The 22,572-nt window shown below is 41.7% G+C and overlaps 1 protein-coding gene across 2 annotated transcripts in view; it reads left to right on the top strand.

The window, feature by feature from the left end:
- PLEKHM3 (pleckstrin homology domain containing M3) overlaps positions 1-22,572 on the top strand; it is a 201,252-nt gene that overhangs the window by 99,981 nt on the left and 78,699 nt on the right. For both annotated transcript variants that reach the window (XM_032278451.1, XM_032278452.1), the window contains exon 6: positions 21,934-21,997. In XM_032278451.1, the coding sequence (XP_032134342.1) occupies positions 21,934-21,997 (64 nt within the window). The remainder of the gene's footprint in view (positions 1-21,933; positions 21,998-22,572) is intronic.

Below are 22,572 nucleotides of genomic sequence, written 5' to 3' on the forward strand. Positions count from 1 at the left end.
GGCACATGCCTATAGAACCAGCTATTCGGGAGGCTGAGCAGGAGAATAACTTGATCTCGAGAGGCAGAGGTTGTGGTGAGCCGAGATCACGCCATTGCACTCCAGCCTGGGCAACAAGAACAAAACTGTCTCAAAAAAAAAAAAAATTCAGAACTGTCTCCATTTCCCTTTTGCCCACCCACTTCTGACATGGTCCCTTGCAGCGTGACTATGGATTACTCTCTTCTCTGACCCCTTGACTTCCTGAGGCCCTTGTTTCTTTGGCCTCCTGGACACTGTTGGTCACCTTTTCTTCTAGACCTCCTTCTCTCTGTCCTTTTCTGCACTCTGTCCTGTCCGAGTTTTCCCCTTCTTCTTGCCCTCACTGCCTCCACATCCTCCTCTAGCTCCTTAATGCTAGAAATATCCAACATCTTGGCTGCCCTTCTGCATAATCCTCCAGCCTTGACAGGAGGCAAAGTGGCAACTTATGTGAACTAGTAGAGGGTGCCCCTTTCTCAGGGCACTTAGGGTTTTTTTTTTTGTTTTTTTGTTTGTTCATTTGTTTGGTTTGTTTCGTTTTTAGACAAAGTCTCACTCTGTCACCTAGGCTGGAGTGCAGTGGCGTTATCTTGGCCCACTGCAACCTCCACCTCCCAGGTTCAAGCAATTCTCCTGCTTCAGCCTCCTAAGCAGCTGGGATTACAGGCCTGCGCCACCACACCTGGCTAATTTTTGTATATTTAGTAGAGATGGGTTTCACCATGTTGGCCAAGCTGGGCTCGAACTCGTGACCTCAAGTGATACACCCACCTCAGCCTCCTGAAGTGCTGGGATTATAGGCATGAGCTGCCACACCTGGCCTTTTCAGGGCACTTTGTTGTCGTCTGCAGGGAGTCGTGGTTCCTCTGTAACTCGACACTGACTATAGGTGACAATATATCCACATGGATATATTTTTCCCTGAAAAATATATCCATGTGGGCCAGATGCAGCGGGCGTGGTGGCATGCACCTGTAGTCCCAGCTACTAGGGAGGCTGAGGCATGAGAATCGCTTGAACCTGGGACGTGGAAGTCGCAGTGAGCCGAGATCGCACCACTGCACTGCAGCCTCAGAAACAGAGCAAGACTCCATCTCCAAGTAATATATATATATATATATGTTCATGTGGTCAGGTGTGTTTCAGTTAACTATGGCATCAGTCTCTTGTTTTTCCCTAATTTGAACTGTGACATAGTCCAGCAGCTTTGCTTTAAGGTTCTCTAAGAGCAAGTCAAATTTTTCCCTTATTTTTCATTCCCATTGCCATCCCCCTTGTCTCTACTCTCATCACCTTATTTCAATAATTTTCTTTCTTTTTTGAGACAGAATTTTGCTCTTGTTGCCCAGGCTGGAGTGCAATGGCACGATCTCGGCTCACTGCAACCTCCGCCTCCCAGGTTCAAGTGATTCTTCTGCCTCAGCCTCCGTAGAAGCTGGGATGACAGGCATGCAACACCACGCTCAATTGATTTTGTATTTTTAGAAGTGATGGGGTTTCTCTGTGTTGGTCAGGCTGGTCTTGAACTCCCGACCTCAGGTGATCCATCCGCCTCAGGCTCCCGAAGCGCTGAGATTACCAGGCTTGAGCCACCATGCCCAGCTATTTCAGTAATTTTCTAACTGGGGATTCTACCTCCCATGGCGCCACTCCTCAGTCCCTCTAACATATGTACTACTGTAAAAGGGTCTTATTAGACTGTGAGTAGTTCGGCTACCTACAGGATAAAGCAAGACCCTTGGATGGGTTTTCAAGGATCTCTGTCATCTGCACAACTTTAACTTCCACATGATCCCTATGTGGACCACACCACGAGCCAGAATCTTCTGCTATTCCTGATGGACCACAGCTACCCCAGCCCAGCCACAATGACATACTCGTTTCCCCGACACCAGCTGCCTCCCAGTCCTCTTGACTTGACTAGGCTACTCTTACTGTAAAGGCAACTCAAGTGCTGCCTCTTCCCACCTGTCCTCAGTAGCTGATCCTTTCTCTGGGCTCTTCCAGCAGTGATCATCTGGACCATGCATTTGGCACTTAAGGGTTGGATAGTTTTCATCACCTTATGTACATATCCTCTCTTGCTGGCTAGATCAGAAGGCCCTTAAAGGCCACGATTGTCCTTGAAACCTAAAATAGAAGACTACACATGCTAGCTGTGCAATAAAAGTTTGCTAATAATTGTAATTATGTGTAGGATAGTTTAATGTATATAAAGATAAGTATGATTTCATTAGTCACAAAGTACTTTCCCTTAAATATCTTATTTGTTCTTTACAGCAGCCCTTTTAGATAGGTAGGGCAGGTGGTATTTAGAAAGAAGAGAAAGCATCACTAAACATCAGGGAAATGCAAATCAAAACCACAATGAGGTATCATCTCACCCCATAGATGAGAGGATGTGGAGAAAAGAGAACTCTTATAAACAGTTGGTGGGAATGTAAATTAGTACAGGCTCCATGAAAAATAGCATGGAACTTCCTCAAAAAATTAAAAATAGGCTGGGTGTGTAGACTCACGCCTGTATTCCCAGCACTTTGAGAGGCTGAGGCAGGCGGATCACCTGAGGTCAGGAGTTCGAGACCAGCCTGACCAACATAGAGAAATCTCATCTCTACTAAAAAGCCAAAATTAGCCAGGCGTGGTGGTGCATGCCTGTAATCCCAGCTACTCAGGATGCTGAGGCAGGAGAATCACTTGAACCATGGAGGCCGAGGTTGCAATGATCTGAGATCGCACCATTGCCCTCCAGCGTGGGCAACAAGAGTGAAACTCTGTCTCACACACACACACACACACACACACCAAAAATACAACTAAAAATGGAACTACCATATGATCCAGCAATCCCACTACTGGGTATATAGCCAAAGGAAAGGAAATCATTAGTCAAATTGATACCTGCATTCTCATACTTATGGGAATCCCTCTATTCACAAGAACCGAAATGTGGAAGTGTCCATCAAATGAACGAAGAAAATGTGGCAAATATACATAATGAAGTACTATTCAGCCATAAAAAAGAGTGAAATCCTGTCATTGACAGCAATATGGATGAGCCTAGATGATGTTATGTTAAGTGAAATAAGCCAAGCACAGAGAGACAAATACTGCATGTTCTCACTCATATGCAGGAACTAAAAAAGTGGATCACATAGTAGAGAGTAGAATAGTGGTCACTAGAGGTGGGAAAGGCTAGGTGGATGAGAGGGTAAGAGAGAGGCTGGTTAACAAATACAAATTATAGTTAGATCAGAGGAATGAGTTCTGGCATTCTATAGCACTGTACAGTGAATATAGTTAACAATAATTTGTTGTATATTTTCAAATAGCTAGAAGAGTAAATTTTGAATGTTTCCACCATAAAGAAATGATAAATGTTTGCAATGATAGATATGTTAATTACCCTGATTTGATTATTATACATTGTATAATGTATTGAAATAGCATATTGTACCCTAACAATACATATAGTTATATATCAATTAAAATATTTAATAATAATTTTTTTTTGTACTTTAACTTCTGGGGTACATATGTAGATCTTGCAGGATTGTTGCATAGGTACACACATGCCACAGTAGTTTGCTATCTCCATCCCCCTGTCACCTACATCAGGCATTTCTCCCAGTGTTATCCCTCCCCAAACTCCCTACCCCCTGCTGCCCTTGTGTTCCCTGCCAACAGACCCCAGTGCGTGATGCTCCCATCCCTGTGTCCATGTGTTCTCATTGTTCACCACCCACCTATGAGTAACAACATGTGGTGTTTGATTTTCTGTTCTTGTATCAGTTTGCTGAGAATGATGGTTTCTAGATTCATCCATGTCCCTACAAAGGACACAAACTCATCGTTTTTTATAGCTTCATAGTATTCCATGGTGTATGTGTGTACCACATTTTCCTTGTTCAGTCTATCATCAATGGGCATTTGGGTTGATTCCAGGTCTTTGCTGTTGTAAACAGTGCTGCTACAAACATACGTGTGCATATGTCTTTATAATAGAACGATTTATAATCCTTTGGTTATATACCCAGTAATGGGATTGCTGCGTCAAATGGAATTTCTATTTCTAGGTCCTTGAGGAATCATCACACTGTCTTCTACAATGGTTGAACTAATTTACACTCCCACCAACAGTGTAAAAGTGTTCTTACTTCTCCACATCCTCTCCAGCATCTGTTGTCTCCAGATTTTTTAATGATCACCATTCTAACTGGTATGAGATGGTATCTTAATGTGGTTTTGATTTGCATTTCTCTAATGATCAGTGAGGATGAGCATTTTTTCATATGTTTGTTAGCCTCATAAATGTCTTCTTTTGAAAAGTGTCTGTTCACATCCTTCGCCCACTTTTGAATGGGTTTGTTTTTTTCTTGTAAATCTGCTTTAGTTCTTTGTAGATTCTGGATATTAGCCCTTTGTCAGATGGGTAGACTGCAAAATTTTTTTCCCATTCTGTTGGTTGCCAGTTCACTCTAATGATTGTTTCTTTTGCTGTGCAGAAGTTCTTAAGTTTAATTAGACCCCATTCGTCTTTTTTGGTTTTTGTTGCCATTGCTTTTGGTGTTTTAGTCATGAAGTCCTTGCCTATGCCTATGTCCTGAATGGTATTGCCTAGGTTTTCTTCTAGGGTTTTTGTGGTGTTAGGTCTTATGTTTAAGTCTTTAATCCATCTGGAGTTAATTTTAGTGTAAGGTGTAAGGAAGGGATCCAGTTTCAGCTTTCTGCACATGGCTAACCAGTTTTCCCAACACCATTTATTAAACAGGGAATCCCTTTCCCATTGCTTGCTTTTGTCAGGTTTGTCAAAGATTGGATGGTTGTAGATGTGTGGCATTGCTTCTGAGCCCTCTGTTCTGTTCCACTGGTCTATATCTCTGTTTTGGTACCAGTACCATGCTGTAGTAGTATAGTTTGAAGCCTTGTAGTATAGTTTGAAGTCAGGTAGTGTGATGCCTCCAGCTTTGTTCTTTTTGCTTAGGATTGTCTTGGCTATACGGACTCTCTTTTGGTTCCATATGAAGTTTAAAGTGGTTTTTTCCAGTTCTGTGAAGAAGGTCATTGGTAGCTTGATGGGGATAGCATTGAATCTATAAATTACTTTGGGCAGAATGGCCATTTTCATGATATTGATTATTCCTAACCATGAATATGGAATGTTTTTTCATCTGTGTCCTCTCTTATTTCCTTGAGCAGTAGTTTGTAGTTCTCCTTGAAGAGGTCCTTTACATACTTTGTTGGTTGTATTCCTAGGTATTTTATTCTCTTTGTAGCAATTGTGAATAGTAATTCGTTCTTGATTTGGCTCTCTTTAAGTCTGTTATTGGTGTATAGGAATCCTTGTGATTTTTGCACATTGATTTTGTATCCTGAGACTTTGCTGAAGTTTCTTATTAGTTTCAGGAGATTTTGGGCTGAGAGGATGGGGTTTTCTAAATATACTGTCATGTCATCTGCAAATAGAGACAATTTGACTTCCTCTTTTCCTAATTGAATGCCTTTTATTTATTTTTCTTGCCTGATTTCTCTGGCTAGAACTTCCAATACTATATTGAATAGTAGTGGTGAGAGAGGGCATCCTTGTCTAGTGCCAGTTTTCAAAGGAAAATGCTTCCAGTTTTTGCCGGTTCGGTATGATATTGGCTGTGGGTTTGTCATAAATAGCTTTTATTGTTTTCAGATATGTTACATAGATACCTAGTTTATTGTGGGTTTTTAGCCTAAAGCGCTGTTGAATTTTGTCAAAGGCCTTCTCCGCATCTATTGAGATAATTATGTGGTTTTTGTCTTTAGTTCTGTTTATGTCATGGATTACGTTTATAGATTTGCATGTGTTGAACCAGCCTTCCATCACCAGGATGAAGCCTACTTGATCGTGATAGATAAGCTTTTTGATGTGCTGTTGCATTCGGTTTGCCAGTGTTTTATTGAAGGTTTTTGCATCGATGTTCATCATGGATATTGGCCTATAGTTTTCTTTTTTAGTTGTGTCTCTGCCAGGTTTTGGTATCAGAATGATGTTGGTCTCATAAAATGAGTTACGGATGATTCCCTCTTTTTGTATTGTTTGGAATAATTTCAGAAGGAATGGTACCAGCTCCTCCTTGTACATCTGGTAGAATTCAGCTGTGAACCCGTCTGGACCTGGACTTTTTTTTGTTGATAAGCTATTAATTGCTGCCTCAACTTCAGACCTTGTTATTGGTCTATTCAGGATTTCAGCTTCTTCCTGGTTTAGTCTTGGGAGGGTGCAGGTATCCAGGACTTTATGTCCTCCAGATTTACTGCTTTATGTGCAGAGAGTTATTTGTAGTAATCTCTGATGGTAGTTTGTATTCCTGTGGAATCAGTGGTGATATCCCCTTTATCATTTTTTATTGCTTCTATTCGATTCTTCTCTCTTTTCTTTTTTATTAGTCTGACTAGCAGTCTGTCTATTTGTTGATCTTTTCAAAAAACCAGCTCCAGGATTTATTGATTTTTTGCGTGTGTCTGTCTCCTTCAGTTCTGTCCTCATCTTAGTTATTTCTTGTCTTCTGCTAGCTTTTGAGTTTTTTTGATCTTGCTTCGCTAGCACTTTCAATTTTGACGATAGGGTGTCGATTTTAGATCTTTCCCTACTTCTCATGTGGGCATTTATTGCTATAAATTTTCCTCTAGGCACTGCTTTAAATGTGTCCCAGAGATTCTGATATATTGTGTCTTCGTTCTCATTGGTTCAAAGAACATCTTTACTTCTGCCTTCATTTCATTGTTTATTCAGTTGTCATTCAGGAGCAAGTTGTTCAGTTTCCATATAGTTGTGAGATTTTGAGTGAGTTTCTTAATCCTGAGTTCTAATTTGATTGCACTGTGGTATGAGAGACTGTTTGTTATGATTTCCATTCTTTTCCATTTGCTGAGGAGTGATTTACTTCTAATTATGTGGTCAATTTTAGAGTAAGTGCAATGTGGTGTGGAGAAGAATGTATATTCTGTGGATTTGGGGTGAAAAGTTCTGTAGATGTCTATTAGGTCAGCTTGGTCCAGATCTGTGTTCAAGTCCTGGATGTCCTTGTTGATTTTCTGTCTCATTGATCTGTCTAATATTGACAGTGGAGTGTGGAAGTCTCCCACTATTATTATGCGGTAGTCTAAGTCTCTTTGTAGGTCGTTAAGAACTTGCTTTATGTATTGTATCGGATGCTCCTGTATTTGGTGTGTATATATTTAGGATAGTTAGCTCTTCTTGTTGCATTGATCCTTTTCCCATTATGTAATACCTTTCTTTGTCTCGTTTGATCTTTGCTGGTTTAAAGTCTGTTTTATCAGAGAATAGGATTGCAACCCCTGCTTTTTTTTGCTCTCTATGTGCTTGGTAAATCTTCCATCCCTTTATTTTGAGTCTGTGTGTGTCTTTGCACGTGAGATGGATCTCCTGAATACAGCACACCAATGGGTCATGGCGTTTTATCCAGTTTGACAGTCTTTTAATTGAGGCATTTAAGCCATTTATATTTAATGTTAATATTGTTATGTGTGAATTTGATCCTGCCATTTTGTTACTGGCTGTTGTTTTGCCCGTTAGTTGATGCAGTTTCTTCATTGCATCATTGGTCTTTACCATTTGGTACGTTTTTGCAGTGGCTGGTACTGGTTGTTCCTTTCCACGTTTAGTGCTTCCTTCAGGAGCTCTTGTAAGACAGGTCTGATAGTGACGAAATCTCTCAGCATTTGCTTGTCCATAAAGGATTTTATTTCTCCTTCACTTATGGAGCTTAGTTTGGCTGGATATGAAATTCTGGTTGAAAATTCTTTTCTTTAAGGATGTCGAATATTGGCCCCCACTCTTTCCTGGCTTGTAGGGTTTCTGCCAAGAGATCTGCTGTGAGTCTGATGGGCTTCCCTTTGTGGGTGACCCAACCTTTCTCTCTGGCTGCCCTTAGCATTTTTTCCTTCATTTCAACCCTGGTGAATCTGACAATTATGTGCCTTGGGGTTGCTCTTCTAGAGGAGTATCTTTGTGGTGTTCTCTGTATTTCCTGGATTTGACTGTTGGCCTGCCTTGGTAGGTTGGGGGAGTTCTCCTGGATAATATCCTGAAGAGTGCTTTCCAGCTTGGATTCAATCTCCCCATCACATTCAGGTGCATCAATCAAGTGTAGATTAGGTCTTTTCACATAATCCCATATTTCTTGGAGGCTTTGTTCATTTCTTTTCACTCTTTTTTCTCTTATCTTGCCTTCTTATTTCATTGAGTTGATATTCAATCTCTGATATGCTTTCTTCTGCTTGATAATTCTGCTATTGAAACTTGTGCATGCTTAGCAAAGTTCTCGTGCTATGTTTTTCAGCTCCATCAAGTCATTTATGTCCTCCTCTAAGCTGGTTATTCTAGTTAGCATTTCATCTAATCTTTTTTCAAGGTTTTTAGTTTCTTTGCATTGGGTTAGAACATGTTCCATTAGCTCAGAGAAGTTTGTTATTGCCCACCTTCTGAAGCCTACTTCTGTCGATTCATCAAACTCATTCTCCATTGTGTTTTGTTCCCTTGCTGTTGAGGAGTTGTGATCCCGTGGAGGAGGAGAGGTGTTCTGCTTTTTGATGATTTCATCCTTTTTGCACTGGTTTCTTCCCATCTTTGTGGGTTTATCTTCCTTTGATCTTTGAAGTTGGTGATTTCGGATGGGGTCTCTGAGTGGACATCCTTTGTGTTGATGTTGAAGCTATTTCTTTTTGTTTTTTAGTTTTCCTTCTAACAGGCCCCTCTGCTGTAGGACTGCTGGAGGTCCACTCCAGACCTTGTTTGCCTGGGAATCACCCATGGGAGGTGTGGAGCAGCAAAGATTGCTGCCTGATCTTTCCTCTGGTAGCTTCATTCCAGAAAAGTACCTGCCAGGTATCAGCCTGAGGTCTCCTGTATGAGGCATTTTTTTGGTTATTCAGGGGTCAGGGAGCCACTTGAGGAGGCAGTCTGTCCCTTGTATGCCTGCAGAGGTACTGCTGGGCTGCCTTGGACTCAGCTCGGCTGCTGTTTAGGCTTCCTCTGGCTTTTGTGTACACAGGTGAGATTAGACCCACCTTCGAAATGGCAGATACCCTTCCTTCCACTGAGCTTGATCATCCCAGATCGAGCTCAGACTGATGTGCTGGCTGCAGAACTCTCAAGTGAGAGGGCTTCAGTTTGCTGGAAGGTGGTGATGGGAACTGCCAAGGTCCCAAGGTCCCTTTGTGGGGTGGGACCTGCCAAGCCGTGTCACCTCTCTCCCTGCCTTCAGCTCTGCCTCTTCCTGGGGGAGCAGGTAGATCTATCCTGCAGGCAGTCTCCATGCTAGTTGAAACTTCTGCCCAGATCTGTGCCAACAACTTGCGGCACCGGGCTGGCCAGAACTGTTGCTCAGGTCTGTGTTGGTAACTCATGGCTCTTTTCATCCTGGTGGCATTCTACTGGACTGTGGGTTACAGTGACCATGGAAGAAGCACAGTATCTAAACTGGAGTGCCAAGGGGATAAAGTCCCTGACCCTCTGTCCAGTTGCACCTCCCAGGTGGGGCAGCACCCCGCCCTGTCTCAGTTCACCCTCCTTGGGCTACACCCACTGTCCAACCAGTCCCATTGAAATGAACCTGGTACCTCGGTTGGAAATGTAGAGATTACTTGCCTTCTGCATCTCTCTCACTGGGAACTGCAGTCTGGAGCTGTTCCTATTTGGCCATCTTGGCAGAAGTCCCCTAACAATAATAATTGTTTTAAAAAAGAAAGAAGAGTCCAGGTTTGGTGGCTCACACCTGTAATCCCAGCACTTTGGGAGGCCGAGGTAGGCAGATCACAAGGTCGGGAGTTCAAGACCAGTCTGGCCAACATAGTGAAACCCCATCTCTACTAAAATTACAAAAAATTAGCCGAGTATGGTGGTGTGCACCTGTAATCCTAGCTACTCGGGAGGCTGAGGCAGGAGAATTGCATGAACCTGGGAGGTGGAGGTTGCAGTGAGCTGAGATCGTGCCATTGCATTCCAGCCCAGGTGATAGTGCAAAACTCCATCTCAAAAAAGAGAAAAAGAAAAAAAAGAAAAAAGAGAGGCCAGGTGCAGTGGTTCACGCCTGTAATGTTAACACTTTGGGAGGCTGAGGAGGGTGGATCATGAGGCCAAGAGATTAATACCATCCTGGCCAACATGGTGAAACCCCATCTCTACTAAAAATACAAATGTTAGCTGGGCATGGTGGCCCGCGCCTATAGTCCCAGCTACTCAGGAGGCTGAGGCAGGAGAATTGTTTGAACCCGGGAGGCAGAGGTTGCAGTGAGCCGAAATTGCACCACTGCACTCCAGCCAGATGACAGAGCAAGACTCCAGGTCAAAAAAAAAAAAAAAAAAAGAAAGAAAGAAGAGAAAGAACTATGACCTATGACTCTGAGAGTGTTATGGAAGGCAGGGAGGTGGCAGACACTGGTGTCCCTTGAACAGGGAGGTGGTTCACTGACACAGGCTTCCCTGTGCTCCTTGGCAAGCTCAATCAGCCATGGAGAGCCAGGCATAACAATTGGGTTAGTGCCAGCAAATGTATTTACTCCAGGTCAGCATTTGCCAGACCTTCCTATGTTCCCAGACCTGTAAACTTAAAACAAAAATGTGAAGATAACTACGGGGTTGCCTTGTAAATATCTTTAGCCAAAACAGAAATAAAAACATTACCCTCTATTTCTCACCATCATTTCATGTAAGAACATAGTAACACTACAAAAAAAATAGGCAAACTACTTTGGAAATCAAACAGCTTTTTAAAATCAAGTAGATTTAGAAATCATTCTGCTTTTTAAATTTTTTTTCATTTTACTTTGGACTTCTAAAAACATCACCAGACTGACACCAGCTGTTTGGACTAGCTTTTCAGAAACTCCAGTTTAAGTCATATTTTCTCTTCTGAGTGCTGAAGTGAAATCCAGTCCAGGGAAATTTATGTGGATGCTTCAGTATTTCCCATTCTCGATCAACAAAAATGTGATTTGGGGGCTTGGGGTGCCTGGCAAATCCACAGTTCCCATTACAGTATAAATGTAAAACTAGTCTGTCTCCAGCACTAGCTGAGGGCAGTAGGCAAGATTCGGCCTCTTTCCCTGGTTGCTTAGAACAGAATTGTGTTCTCAGGGAGCAGGTGCTCCTACGTGTTTGTCAGATGCAGTCCTTGACTTAGATCATTCCGAAGCAATTTAATGGCTTGGCATGAGAGCCTCAAGAGAATACCCAAAGTGGTTCTTCTACCTTCTAAGCCATCTCTTCCTGTCTTTGGTCTCACATTTTCTTTGAAATTATGATTATATCCAGCAGGAGTTCCTACTGAAATATAAGTTTTACTGAATGGTGAGAAATTTCTGTTATAAAGATCGCCATTTTTATTCACACTGTCCTGGTGAATAGCAGAATGAATGTGTTTTTGTGTGTGTGTGTGTCCTGTCAGACTCTCATTGCTTCCTCTTCCTTCAAGCAAAATTTAGCAGCTTACTCTGCTCTTAGACTAACCGCATAAATGTCACTTAATTTACCAAGACTGCCTTCTCCCTCCTTCCCTTGCTACCCCCAGAAAAAACTGTCTTTCTAGTGAGTTCACTGTAGTTGAGGCTAAGTCCAAAGGTTGAAATGCTCTTTGGACATCTAATAACGTCTTAACCTTAATATGTCCCAAACTGAGCTCCTGGTATTCCCACCCCCACTCACATTGCAAACCACTCCTCCTGCAGTATTTCCCATCTTGCTTTATGGCACCTCCATCCATCTGGCGATTCAAGCCAAACACCTTTCTCTCACAGTCCACATCTAGTCCGCAAACTCTGTAAGCTTCAGCTTCAAAATCTATCCACTTTTTACTACTTTCACTGCTATAGCTTGGGTCCACCATCACCTTTTGCCTGGATTATTGCAGTAACTGGGCCTCTGCCACACTTGGCCCTTCAGTCTGTCCTTAAGACTATAGCTAGAGTTCATGTGTAAGTTACATGATGTCATTCCTGGCCCAAACTAATAGTTTCACCTCTCACTCCAAGTAAAAGCCCAGGGTACACATGGTCTCATCTCCCATTACCTCTCTGCCTCATCGCTCACTACGTTCCCCCTCATTCACTCTGTTCCAGTCACATTGGCCTTTTGTTGGTCCTTGGGCATACCAAGCTGGCTGCTACCTGAGTTTCTCTACTTGCTTTTCCTTTCCTTCTATAAATGCTGAGGTTACTTCCTTTTTTTTTTTTTTCTTTTTTTTTTTTAGTCGGTTTGTTTCTCAGTATGAAACCACGCTTGCTTCCTAACCTCCTTTAGGTCTTTGTGCAACCATCACTTAATGAAGCTTGACCACTCTATTTTAAAATGGCAACGCAGTGTCTGTTTGCACCCCACCGCCCATCACACACACCTCCTGTCTTCTTTAGGCAGAAGGATTATCTAATACAGACAGAAAAGATTGCATGCTGTTGTGACCCAAATACACTTGATCTAGGAGGACAGTTTATTAAAAACATGTCTCTTAGAGCAGACTTTTTTTTTTTAAACAAGGTCTCACTGTTGCTCAGACTGGACTGTGGCGCAGTGACATGACCACAGCTCACTGCAGCCGCGACCTCTCAAGCTCAAGCAATCCTCCTACTTCAGCCTCCTAAGTAACTGGGACTACAGCTGTGTGCCACCATGCCCACCTAATTTATTTTTTTATTTTGTGTAGAGACAGGGTCTCTCTCTGTTGCTAGGGCTCATCTCACACTCCTGGGTTTAAGGGATTCTCTGCCTGAGCCTCCCAAAGTGCTGGTATTACAGGTGTGAGCCACCACATCTGGCCAGGGCAGCCTAACTCTTAAAGCACAGTCTACACAGACTAGAGTTGCAATGTCTCTGAACTGCATATGAGGAAAACCTCACAACCAAAATCTGAGATTGAAATGTGCAAAATCTGGTTAATACTGAACTTTAGAAGAATAAGTCTATTTTAGCAAAAATATTAGCACTAAATTAGTCTTATTAAAAACCAGTAAGTATTAGCCCTTCAAACTTGCAGATAATACTTCTTTAAGCTCAGTAAATGAAAACAACTCTTTATGTTCTCTGTAAGATTTAAGGTGACCCTGACTTTTGTGGCTATTTTTCCAGTTAGCTAATTAAAAATGTCATCAGCTGCAGCTGGGGCTTTAGCCTTAACAGATTAGCTCATGAATCTATCAGGACTCAGAAATAAAGGATGTCATTTTGATAGTTTTTGATAGCAACCATTCTTCTCCTTCTACTTCAAGAATTATTTTCCCTTAGATGACTTCTAGAAGTGTGATTTTCTAGTCATCTATCTTCCTGATTTCCTAATAGCCCCTCCTTCTTCCTTCTTTTTCTCCAGAGAACTAATTCAGCAAATTATGTAGATACCAATATCAGCACTGTAAAAGGGTGCTACAGACTGTCTGCAGACGACAGTGTCATTCACAACTAAACAGATTTGAAAACTTTCAAAAGGAATATGGGAAGTTATATATTAATTTTACTAAACTATATACATACACAGCTCTTTATTTACTCAGAGATCTTTCAAAAAGCTAGGATGTTATTCTCTCTTATTCTGAGATTAAACTAAATATATAAATTCTCTAAAATCATTTTCTTTTTCTTTTTGGGGGGGACAAAGCCTCGCTCTGTCACCCAGGCTGGAGTGCAATGGTGCAATCTTGGCTCACTGCAACCTCTGCCTCCTGGATTCAAGTGATTCTCCTGCCTCAGCCTCTCTAGTAGCTGGGATTACAGGTGTGAGCTACCATACCCAGCTAATTTTTTTTCTTTTTTGTCTTTAGAAGAGACAGTTTCACCATGTTAGCCAGACTGGTCTCGAACTCCTGACCTTAGGTGATCCACCCACCTTAGCCTCCCAAAGTGTTGGGATTACAGGTGTGAGCCACCATGCCCGGCCTCTAAAATCATTTTCTAAGAGAAAACAAAAATAAAACTCATTGCAGGAGAAGTGTTATGTTCTTTTAACTGTTAAACACCTTAAGAATTTGAGCTAGGTATATAACAACTATGATATACTCTATCATTTTTATAATCAGATGCTACAATAATCATAATCAAAATTACATCCCAAATATTTCTACTTGAGGCTTTAGATTGTTGCTAAGAAACTTAAGTACAATTTCTGAATGAGCAGGTAGAAGAGACCCTCATTTCCTGTAACTGTCTGCCAAGATATAGTATCAGGTGCAATCTTGCCATTTTTTCAGCCAATGAGATTAGCAAAATGAGGTACCTAGAGAAGTGATTGAAGCTTGTTTCTCCCACAGGGGCTGCTATCGAAATATGTGCCTTTGATTTAAAATTGTTTTTCCATTAGCTCAGAGTATGGCTGGACATGAGTCCTGTCCACATCCAGCCTAATGTAACTATTTCAGGAAGAGTTTGCAGCTCATATCAAGAACACCAGATTGCGTCTCCGTGGGGTTGCTTCATAGTGCTTTTTGCTCATTTCGGTGTGGGTATATGTGCCCTCCAAAGGAAAGACACTGGCTTTCTCGACGTAAATACAAGTTACCTACCCTGGAGCGCATATTCTTGGAAGACACTAAAACTATGTGAATAAATGATTTTCCTTTTTAAATTATTCCTTATGCATCTTTTTTCATATTCTTTATTTAGACCCTTATTTAGAATCAAATTGTGGAGTTTACTTTTGGTGTTGTGCTATCATTTTAATTTTGTGTGTGTGTGTGTGTGTGTGTGTGTGTGTGTGTGTGTATGTGTGTGTTGTGGGTCTTTTCTTTAAAGCCTAAGATGAGATATTTCCATTGCAAATTTTTCCCCCATTTTAATCATTGAGTCTTTAAATGCCACTTGTGCATCTCTAAGAACTGAGCTTCAGGAAAATGATGATGTTATCAAATCTTGCAAAGGGTCTTCCTGCTTCAGAGCCTGACCCAGTCCCTTTTTCCTCTTGAGCATCGGGACTTGGTGGGAGCTGAGTTGAACTTCTCAGAAATTAGTCAAGTTAAATGAGTCTTGATTTATTTTACTTAATGTCATGGAACAAAATGGAATGAGGCCCTTCTACCTTTTTGTTAAGACTACTGCCTTTGATTTCATAGGCAATTATCTCTGCATTTTTAACCCCAAGTACCAGATACATAATATAAGTTCTCTGAATCATATGACCTTTTTCGTTTTTAATTTTCACCTTTTCTCACCTTTCTCATTAGAGCATCTATAAATGAAGCCTAAGTTACCTTCCCAGTGTGTCAGGTGATTCTAAAGATGATAAAATAGAAAATGTTAGCATTAGAGTCGATTGTGCTAGTTGGTTTTCATGATCTTCTAGCATGTTTCTTCAATGTTCTTTGCTACCATGAAACTCAGTAGTGCTACCTGCTAGTGATGTCGTTTTCTTTGATGGGTGAGTGAAGTGTGGAGTTGATTCTTCTTGAATCTCATTGATTCTTTGGCTCTGGTGTCAGGGCTTACATTGGCATAACCAGGTCTGCCCACTGCAGAAATGCTGCCAGGCATGATTATTAATAGCCCTGAAATACAGTGCAGTCAGTTAATGCACAGAAAGTCCTAACACAGCAGCATCATCTGCAGCAAGGATCCTGTTTACCAAAGGACTGCTAAGCCAAATAACCTTCAGTTAGTTTTGTAGCTTTTGATTCTTAATATAATGAAGTTTAGGGGCTATACTGAATAAATTAGTAATTACTTTTTATTTTATTTTATTTATTTAATTTTTTGAGACAGGGTCTTGCTTTGTCACCCAAGCTGGAGTGCAATGGCATGACCATGGCTCACTGCAGCCTCAACCACCTGGGCTCAATTGAGCCTCCTGCCACAGCCTCTTGAGTGGCAGGGACCACAGGCATTTACCACCACACCCAGCTAATTTTTGTATTTTTTGTAGAGACAGGGTCCTGCTATGTTGCCCAAGCTGGTCTCAGACTCCTGGGCTCAAGTGATCCTCCCACCTGACCCTCCCAAAGTGCTGGGATTACAGGTGTGAGCCACTGCGCCCAGCTGAGTAACTATTAATCCTTTTTGTATAACATTTTAGTAAAAACTTGAAGCGTTTCAGTTAAGAAAATACTGTGTGTGTGTACATGTATGTGTGTGCACATGCACAAATTCAGGGGAGTGTGTGTGTGTGTTTCCATGCACGCACATACACATGTGCAAATGTGTGTATTTGAAAGAGCCTCCAGCTGGGTCCACATCCCATTTCCTTTAGGCCTTTTGAAGGCCAGATTTCGCCAGTTATCCCCGCTTTTATGTCTTCAGCTTTTGTTTCTGTAGTAGCTTCTTAATGTTAGCGTATAAATATGCCCAAGTCTCTCTTATCTTAAAAAAAAAAATTACTTTCTTCGTCCTACATCTTTCTTTAGCTGTGGCCAGATTTACCTCCTCTTCTTTAAAGCTGACTTCATAAAAGAGTAACCCACAGTCCCCACCCCTCTGGAGTCTTTCCTCCTCCTCCCCTGAAACCACCCTGTCTGAGGTCACTGATGGATTCCTGTTTGCCACATCCAGCAGGCACTTTCCAGGCCTCAGGAGAATCTTCCTCATGTTATTTGACCTCTCCACTACCTTTGATGCTGTTGACCTTCTTCTTCCTTCATGAAATTCTCCTTCCTTGGCTTCCCTGGTGCTGGCTTTTCTGCTTTTTCTCCTCCCTGTCAACCTACTCCTTCCCAGTCCTCTCCCTGTTTATCTGTTCCTAAATATTAATAGTACTGTTTCACCAGGAACCAGTCTTTTCTCATTTCCCAGCATGTGCCACCATGGGCTATCACTTTTTCTCATGGCTTCACCTAAAACCTATAAGCTGGGGACTCACAAATCTCCCACATGGACTCACAGGCGTCTCCACTTGGGCATTCCAAAGACAGTTCAACCCTCTGTCCCAACATCTGAACTACCCTTTCCCCCACAAAAGACAACTCCTCTTCCTTAGTCCTGTTTTTCAGAACCCTTTCTACTAATCAGAGTTTAAGGCAAACTGGCTCCTGAGAATCTGTACTTTTCCTGTTCATTTCCTAAAGGATTCCTGTCAGACAGGCCCATTTGTAGGACCTCAGCCACAGCAGAGGAAAGCCCTTGGTGTCACCCAGATGGGAAACTGACATGGCCCACACTTTCCTGAGCTTGGCTTTTAGGTCCTTATTTACCCTGAGCTTCCCTGTGGTTGGTCTTTCTAAAGACAATATTTAGAGAATGTTTTGCAAATTCAGTCTGCCTTAGGAGAAAGCGGAATAAATGGCAGTGAGCCTACGTTATCTGGGCCTGCTTTGGAAACCCTTACCTCCTCTAAGCGGAAGAGCGAGTCCCTATCTCTAAATAGCTGCAGAAAAAATCTTTTTCTTCTTTTATTTACATTAAAAAGCATTACTATAAGAGATACATTTTAATACCTACAAGTCTTCCCTCTCAGGAAATGTATTCTCATATTTGACTTCAGTGCTTTCATACTACAACTTCCGTCCTCCAGGGAGAAAAAAGATGATTGGCATTATCTATCTTAAAAGTCTGTATTTTTAATGACCACCATTAAATCTCTTGGACACAACATCTTCTCCAGACACAATAAGCTGGGTTCCTTTATCTTTCCTGCATATATTGCATTTTCCAGCTCTTTGTGTCTGTTACGACTGACCTCTTGTAAATTATAGAATTAGATACTGAAGAGTGATGGAGAAGACAGCAGACGAAGTGCTTCTGGAGGGGCTTAGAATCCCTTATAAAGGGAGAGAGCAAATAAACCTATGTGAAATATATATACACATAGAAACATTACATAAATACATAGCCACTTTAGCTGTACTGTACAAATAATGTTGAGGGACTATTAGAGATGATTGTGACCAAAGTTGGTTATTTTTGTGAGAAGAATAATGAATCGTGTTTGGAAGCAAGAAGGACCCTGCCTAATAAGGAGAAATTGGAAATTCTCTTTGTTGTTCATCAATGGTACTCATTGAAGTATCCATCTCCAGCATGTAGCACAATGCCTGGCTTATTTCAGACACTCAGTAAGTGCTCGTTTACTGTATGATAACCAACTGGGTAGAGTACTCCAGGAAGAGTATGCCAGTATGATTTGCTTTGTAAATTTGTAAATTAGTCTGATATCCTGTATATCCCTAATCATAAAAATTTTAGAATTTTAGAGTGGAAAGGACTTTTAAGTAGCAAAACATTACAGATATGCTCTCCTGCATTTGTCCCTGCTATAGATCATTTCATCTTCCTTTTAACTCTTCCTCCAGGTGACCTATGTTTCTACGAACCAGCAGAAGAGGCAGGAGCTAGCCCTGAAATGATTTTACAGCCTGCTTAGTGATTCCATTTCTTAGCACTGCTGCCACATTGCTTTCATTTTGCTTTATTTAAGGGATTTCATTATTAAGCAGTTACCTTTCAATAAGATTATTCCTCCAATTCAATCACTCCTAAACATCCTGTCTCTCATATTATCATACACTGCTCCCCTTGCGTCCCACTGAAAGACTGCCCTAGGTTTCCTTTCCTGAAGATATGTTTGGATCTCAAGTGTTCTTACAAATGATTAACTAGAACAAAAACAATAATAAAACAATCTATAAATGCAATATTGTATTCTGGATTGGAACAGCAAAAGGACATTAGTGAAACAACTGGTGAAATCTGAATAAAGGCCATAATTTGCATAATGTTAATTTCCTAAGTTTTGATCAATGTGCCATTGTTATGTAAGGTGTAAGCATTAGGGGAAGCTGGATAAAGGGTATGAAGATATGAACATTTTACAAATACAGAGAGATGTTAGAAACTGTGGAAGTACATGTGAACATCCTGGTTATTTTCAAAAACATAATTTTCAAAATATAATGACAAAATTGCAGACTACCAAAATGCACTTTTAGATAGTTCTAGATTGTAAGGTAAACAAAGTAAAAACAACCCTCATCTGGGCTCATCCCCCTTCTCATTCAGGTTTCTCCTCAACTCCATTCCCACAGCTTCAGCTGTCTGCTCTGTGCTCCCATCAGAAGTGCCCCAGGTCTTCTACACCTCAGTCCCGGATCCATGCTTGCCATTTCCCACACAGGCACTGGATATTCAGCACGTAGGAAGCTCAATTTTTTATTCCCTCCGCTGGAAGCCTGCCCTTAGCTGGTCACTGGCATCACCATTCTGATCCCCAAGCTCTAAGCTTCAGGGTTATCGTAGACTCCCTTCTCCTTTTACGCTTATTCCCGATGTTCTCAATTCTTCCAAAAAGTCTCTGGTATTTATCCACTCATTCCTTTCACTATCCCCTTGTCTACCCTAAAACAGTCTCTCATGTGCCTTGTCACCTGTCTGTAGTTTCTCCACCCTCCCTACTGCCTTCAGAGGGAGGGCACAACAGAGCACACCAGTGTGGCTTTCCTGCTTCAAAAAGCATCATTGGCTCTATACTGCTACCAGCCTAAACTATGGTAATAAACATCCATGCAGAAGAGACATGCATGTTATTACTAAATTAGATGGTCAGCTCAAACCTACCTCCCTCCTTCCTCGAACCCCAACCACAAGAAAGTAGAAGGAGCACAGGCCTTTGGAGTCAGAAAGTCCTGGCCTTGAATCTCAGCTCTGTGACCTTGGGCAAATTGGTCTTTGCCGCTGAGCCTCGGTTTTCTCTTATGTAAAATAGAGGTTGTATTTACCATCCAGGACTATTAGGAGGATTAGATAAAATTAGGTATGTCCAGTGCCAAGCTCAGTGACCTCCTCTCATTGTTATTGGTGCTTAATACTGTAGGCTGCCTTGAGGAAGAGGTCCCTTGATCATTTCTGTCATGTGTTTGTGTTATTGAAAATGGAGGTTGAGGCCAGGCGCGGTGGCTCACACCTGTAATCCCAGCACTTTGGGAGGCCAAGGCGGGCGGATCACAAGGTCAAGAGATCAAGACCATCCTGGCCAACATGGTGAAACCCCGTCTCTACTAAAAATACAAAAAAATTAGCCAGGGTAGTGGCATGCGCCTGTAGTCCCAGCCACTTGGGAGGCTGAGGCAGAAGAATCGCTTGAACCCAGGAGGCAGAGGTTGCAGTGAGCCGAGATTGCACCACTGCACTCCAGCCTGGCGACAGAGAAAGGCTCCATCTCAAAAAAAAAAAAAAAAAAAAAAAAGCAAAGAAAAAAGGAAATGGAGATGGATTACATCTCATGGTCCCTCCAGGGACCATGGTCTACCTTCCATATCAGAGGCCTTCCTGTAGAAAAGCTAATCCCACTTGGAGGAATTGAGTACTTTTCCTATACCCTACCCAGCTGTGCTGGGTGCTCTGCTTCCTGTCACAGGTGCAGCCCTGAACCATTAGAGTTGAAGGGAGCCTAGCCTTAGGAAATGCATTCAGTTTCCCAGAATATAATGCCCTTGTCACCCATCTCATTCCTGTGGGTGAAACTGTGCTTTTCAGCAGAATTCTTCAGTGACTTTCCTACTTTCCAGGAGAGGTCCAAACTAGAATACACCTACCCCAGTCCTCCGTCTCGTCAGAAACTTATCTAATTGATTCAGTGCTCCATTTTCAGTAGTCTAATACAATGTCTGATATACAGTATGTGCTTAATCAATATTGGATGGATGGAAGGATGAATGATTTAATATCTAGGATTTGGCAACAAATGCATACTTAATTGAAAGGCTGAATAATGATTTTCCCAGTGAGCAAAATTATTAGGCCAGTGGTTCTAAACCTTGGCTGTACTAATCACCAAGAGAGTTTTTTTGTTTTGTTTTATTTAACACTGATTTATGGGCTCTACCCAGGAGTATGCTCTGTTGCTTTCTAAAAGCTCTCCAAGTGATTCTAATAGACAGCCAGTGTTGGAATCCACCATGTTTGACTACTCAAAATGTATGTACCCCGTGCATAACTCTTTACCATTTTCAATTACCACATTGTATTGTAATTATCAGCTTATATGTCTCTCCCTCATTTGACTTAATGCTCCTTGAACTCATACTGGGGCTGTCTTCCTAGTGCCTGGCATGGTGCTTGGCATATAATGAATAGTCATAAATATTGGATAGATTGGTGTTTTCTTTCATTTAAGACACAAGAAAATTGCATAGTACCAAATAAGACAAAGAGAAAAAATGTTAGCATCATGGATTTTGTTTTGGGTTCAGTTTGTGTGTGTTATTTTCCAAACATCTACACTTTGGTAACCTGTTGCATGCCCATAATGGATTATTTGTTTCTGTTCATTCACTGTCATCTACCCAGATGCTGTGAACAGACAGCAGCTAAAGATACTGGACTTAGTTGAAGAGTCCTAATTTAAAATATCTTGCCCCATTATTTGCATTTGTACATAGGTTCTAAAATTGCCATCACTATACATATGAGAGGATAGTTCATTAATGTGATATTCAGTATCACTCCTCCTCATTAATGAAAGCTGTAGAAGCCTCTAGACACATGGGTTGCCATTCCAATTTTTCTGAAATCCAAAATCAATATATTTAGATATAGAATAATACAGCTAGAAAGATATTTACATTAAACCATCCTCATTCTCCTGTGAAGAAGCTGAAGGCAGGTGGGCATTTGAGGACTTGCCAGAGATCACACAGTTTATTATGGACACAGCTGGTACAAGAAACCTAATGTTCTTGTCCTCAGGCCTGGACCACTACACAGTGCTTGCAGCATTTAAGATTACATTAGAAGTCAAAGATCCGACTTTTACTTCCATTCTGGTGTCTGTATTCAGAAGAAAAATATCTGAGAAAAAGATATTACAGGTTTCCCAGAAGGCTTAGGAGGAGAAGTATAGGTGGAAAGTGGAGAGGGCAGAGGAAAGGAATACTTGAAGGAGATTTTGAAAGTTATCAGAAAAATGTGTGTTTTGTGACAGCACCACAGTTCACTTGTATATCTGCCCTTGTTTTCAGAATCTTCCCCAGAGAATACCTCCTTCAACAGATCCACCTGTATTCCCTCGCCGACCTGCAGCAGGTAAGTGCTCAGAGGGGCCATTTCATTTGTCTTGTTTTCCTGGAGAAGTCACTTTGTGGATTATGGTCTTGCCACTGAATTCTGCCATCAATGGGGTTGTTTTCATCACAAGCCCTAATAATTCTTATTCAGAATGGGGGAAAACTTAGTATGAAAAGATACATAGGACAGTAACAAATGTTGGCAAGGATGTAGAGAAACTGGGGCTCTTATACATTGCTGTTGGGATGCAAAGTGCTACAGCCACTTTGGAAACAGTCTGGCAGTTCCTCAAAAAATGAAACGTAAAGAGCCAGGCGCAGTGGCTCACTCCTGTAATCCCAGCACTTTGGGAGGCTAAGGTGGGTGGATCACGAGGTCAAGAGATTGAGACCATCCTGGTCAACATGGTGAAACCCCATCTCTACTAAAAATACAAAAATTAGCTGGGCGTGGTGGCACATGCCTATAGTCCCAGCTACTCGGGAGGCTGAGGCAGGAGAATTGCTTGAAACCAGGAGGCGGCGGCTGCGGTGAGCCAAGATCATGCCATTGCACTCCAGCCTGGGTAACAAGAACGAAACTCCGTCTCAAAA

Source organism: Sapajus apella, unplaced genomic scaffold (assembly GCF_009761245.1).
Source record: "Sapajus apella isolate SASKATOON/1434 unplaced genomic scaffold, GSC_monkey_1.0 scaffold10, whole genome shotgun sequence".
Classification (NCBI taxonomy): Eukaryota; Metazoa; Chordata; class Mammalia; order Primates; family Cebidae; genus Sapajus; species Sapajus apella.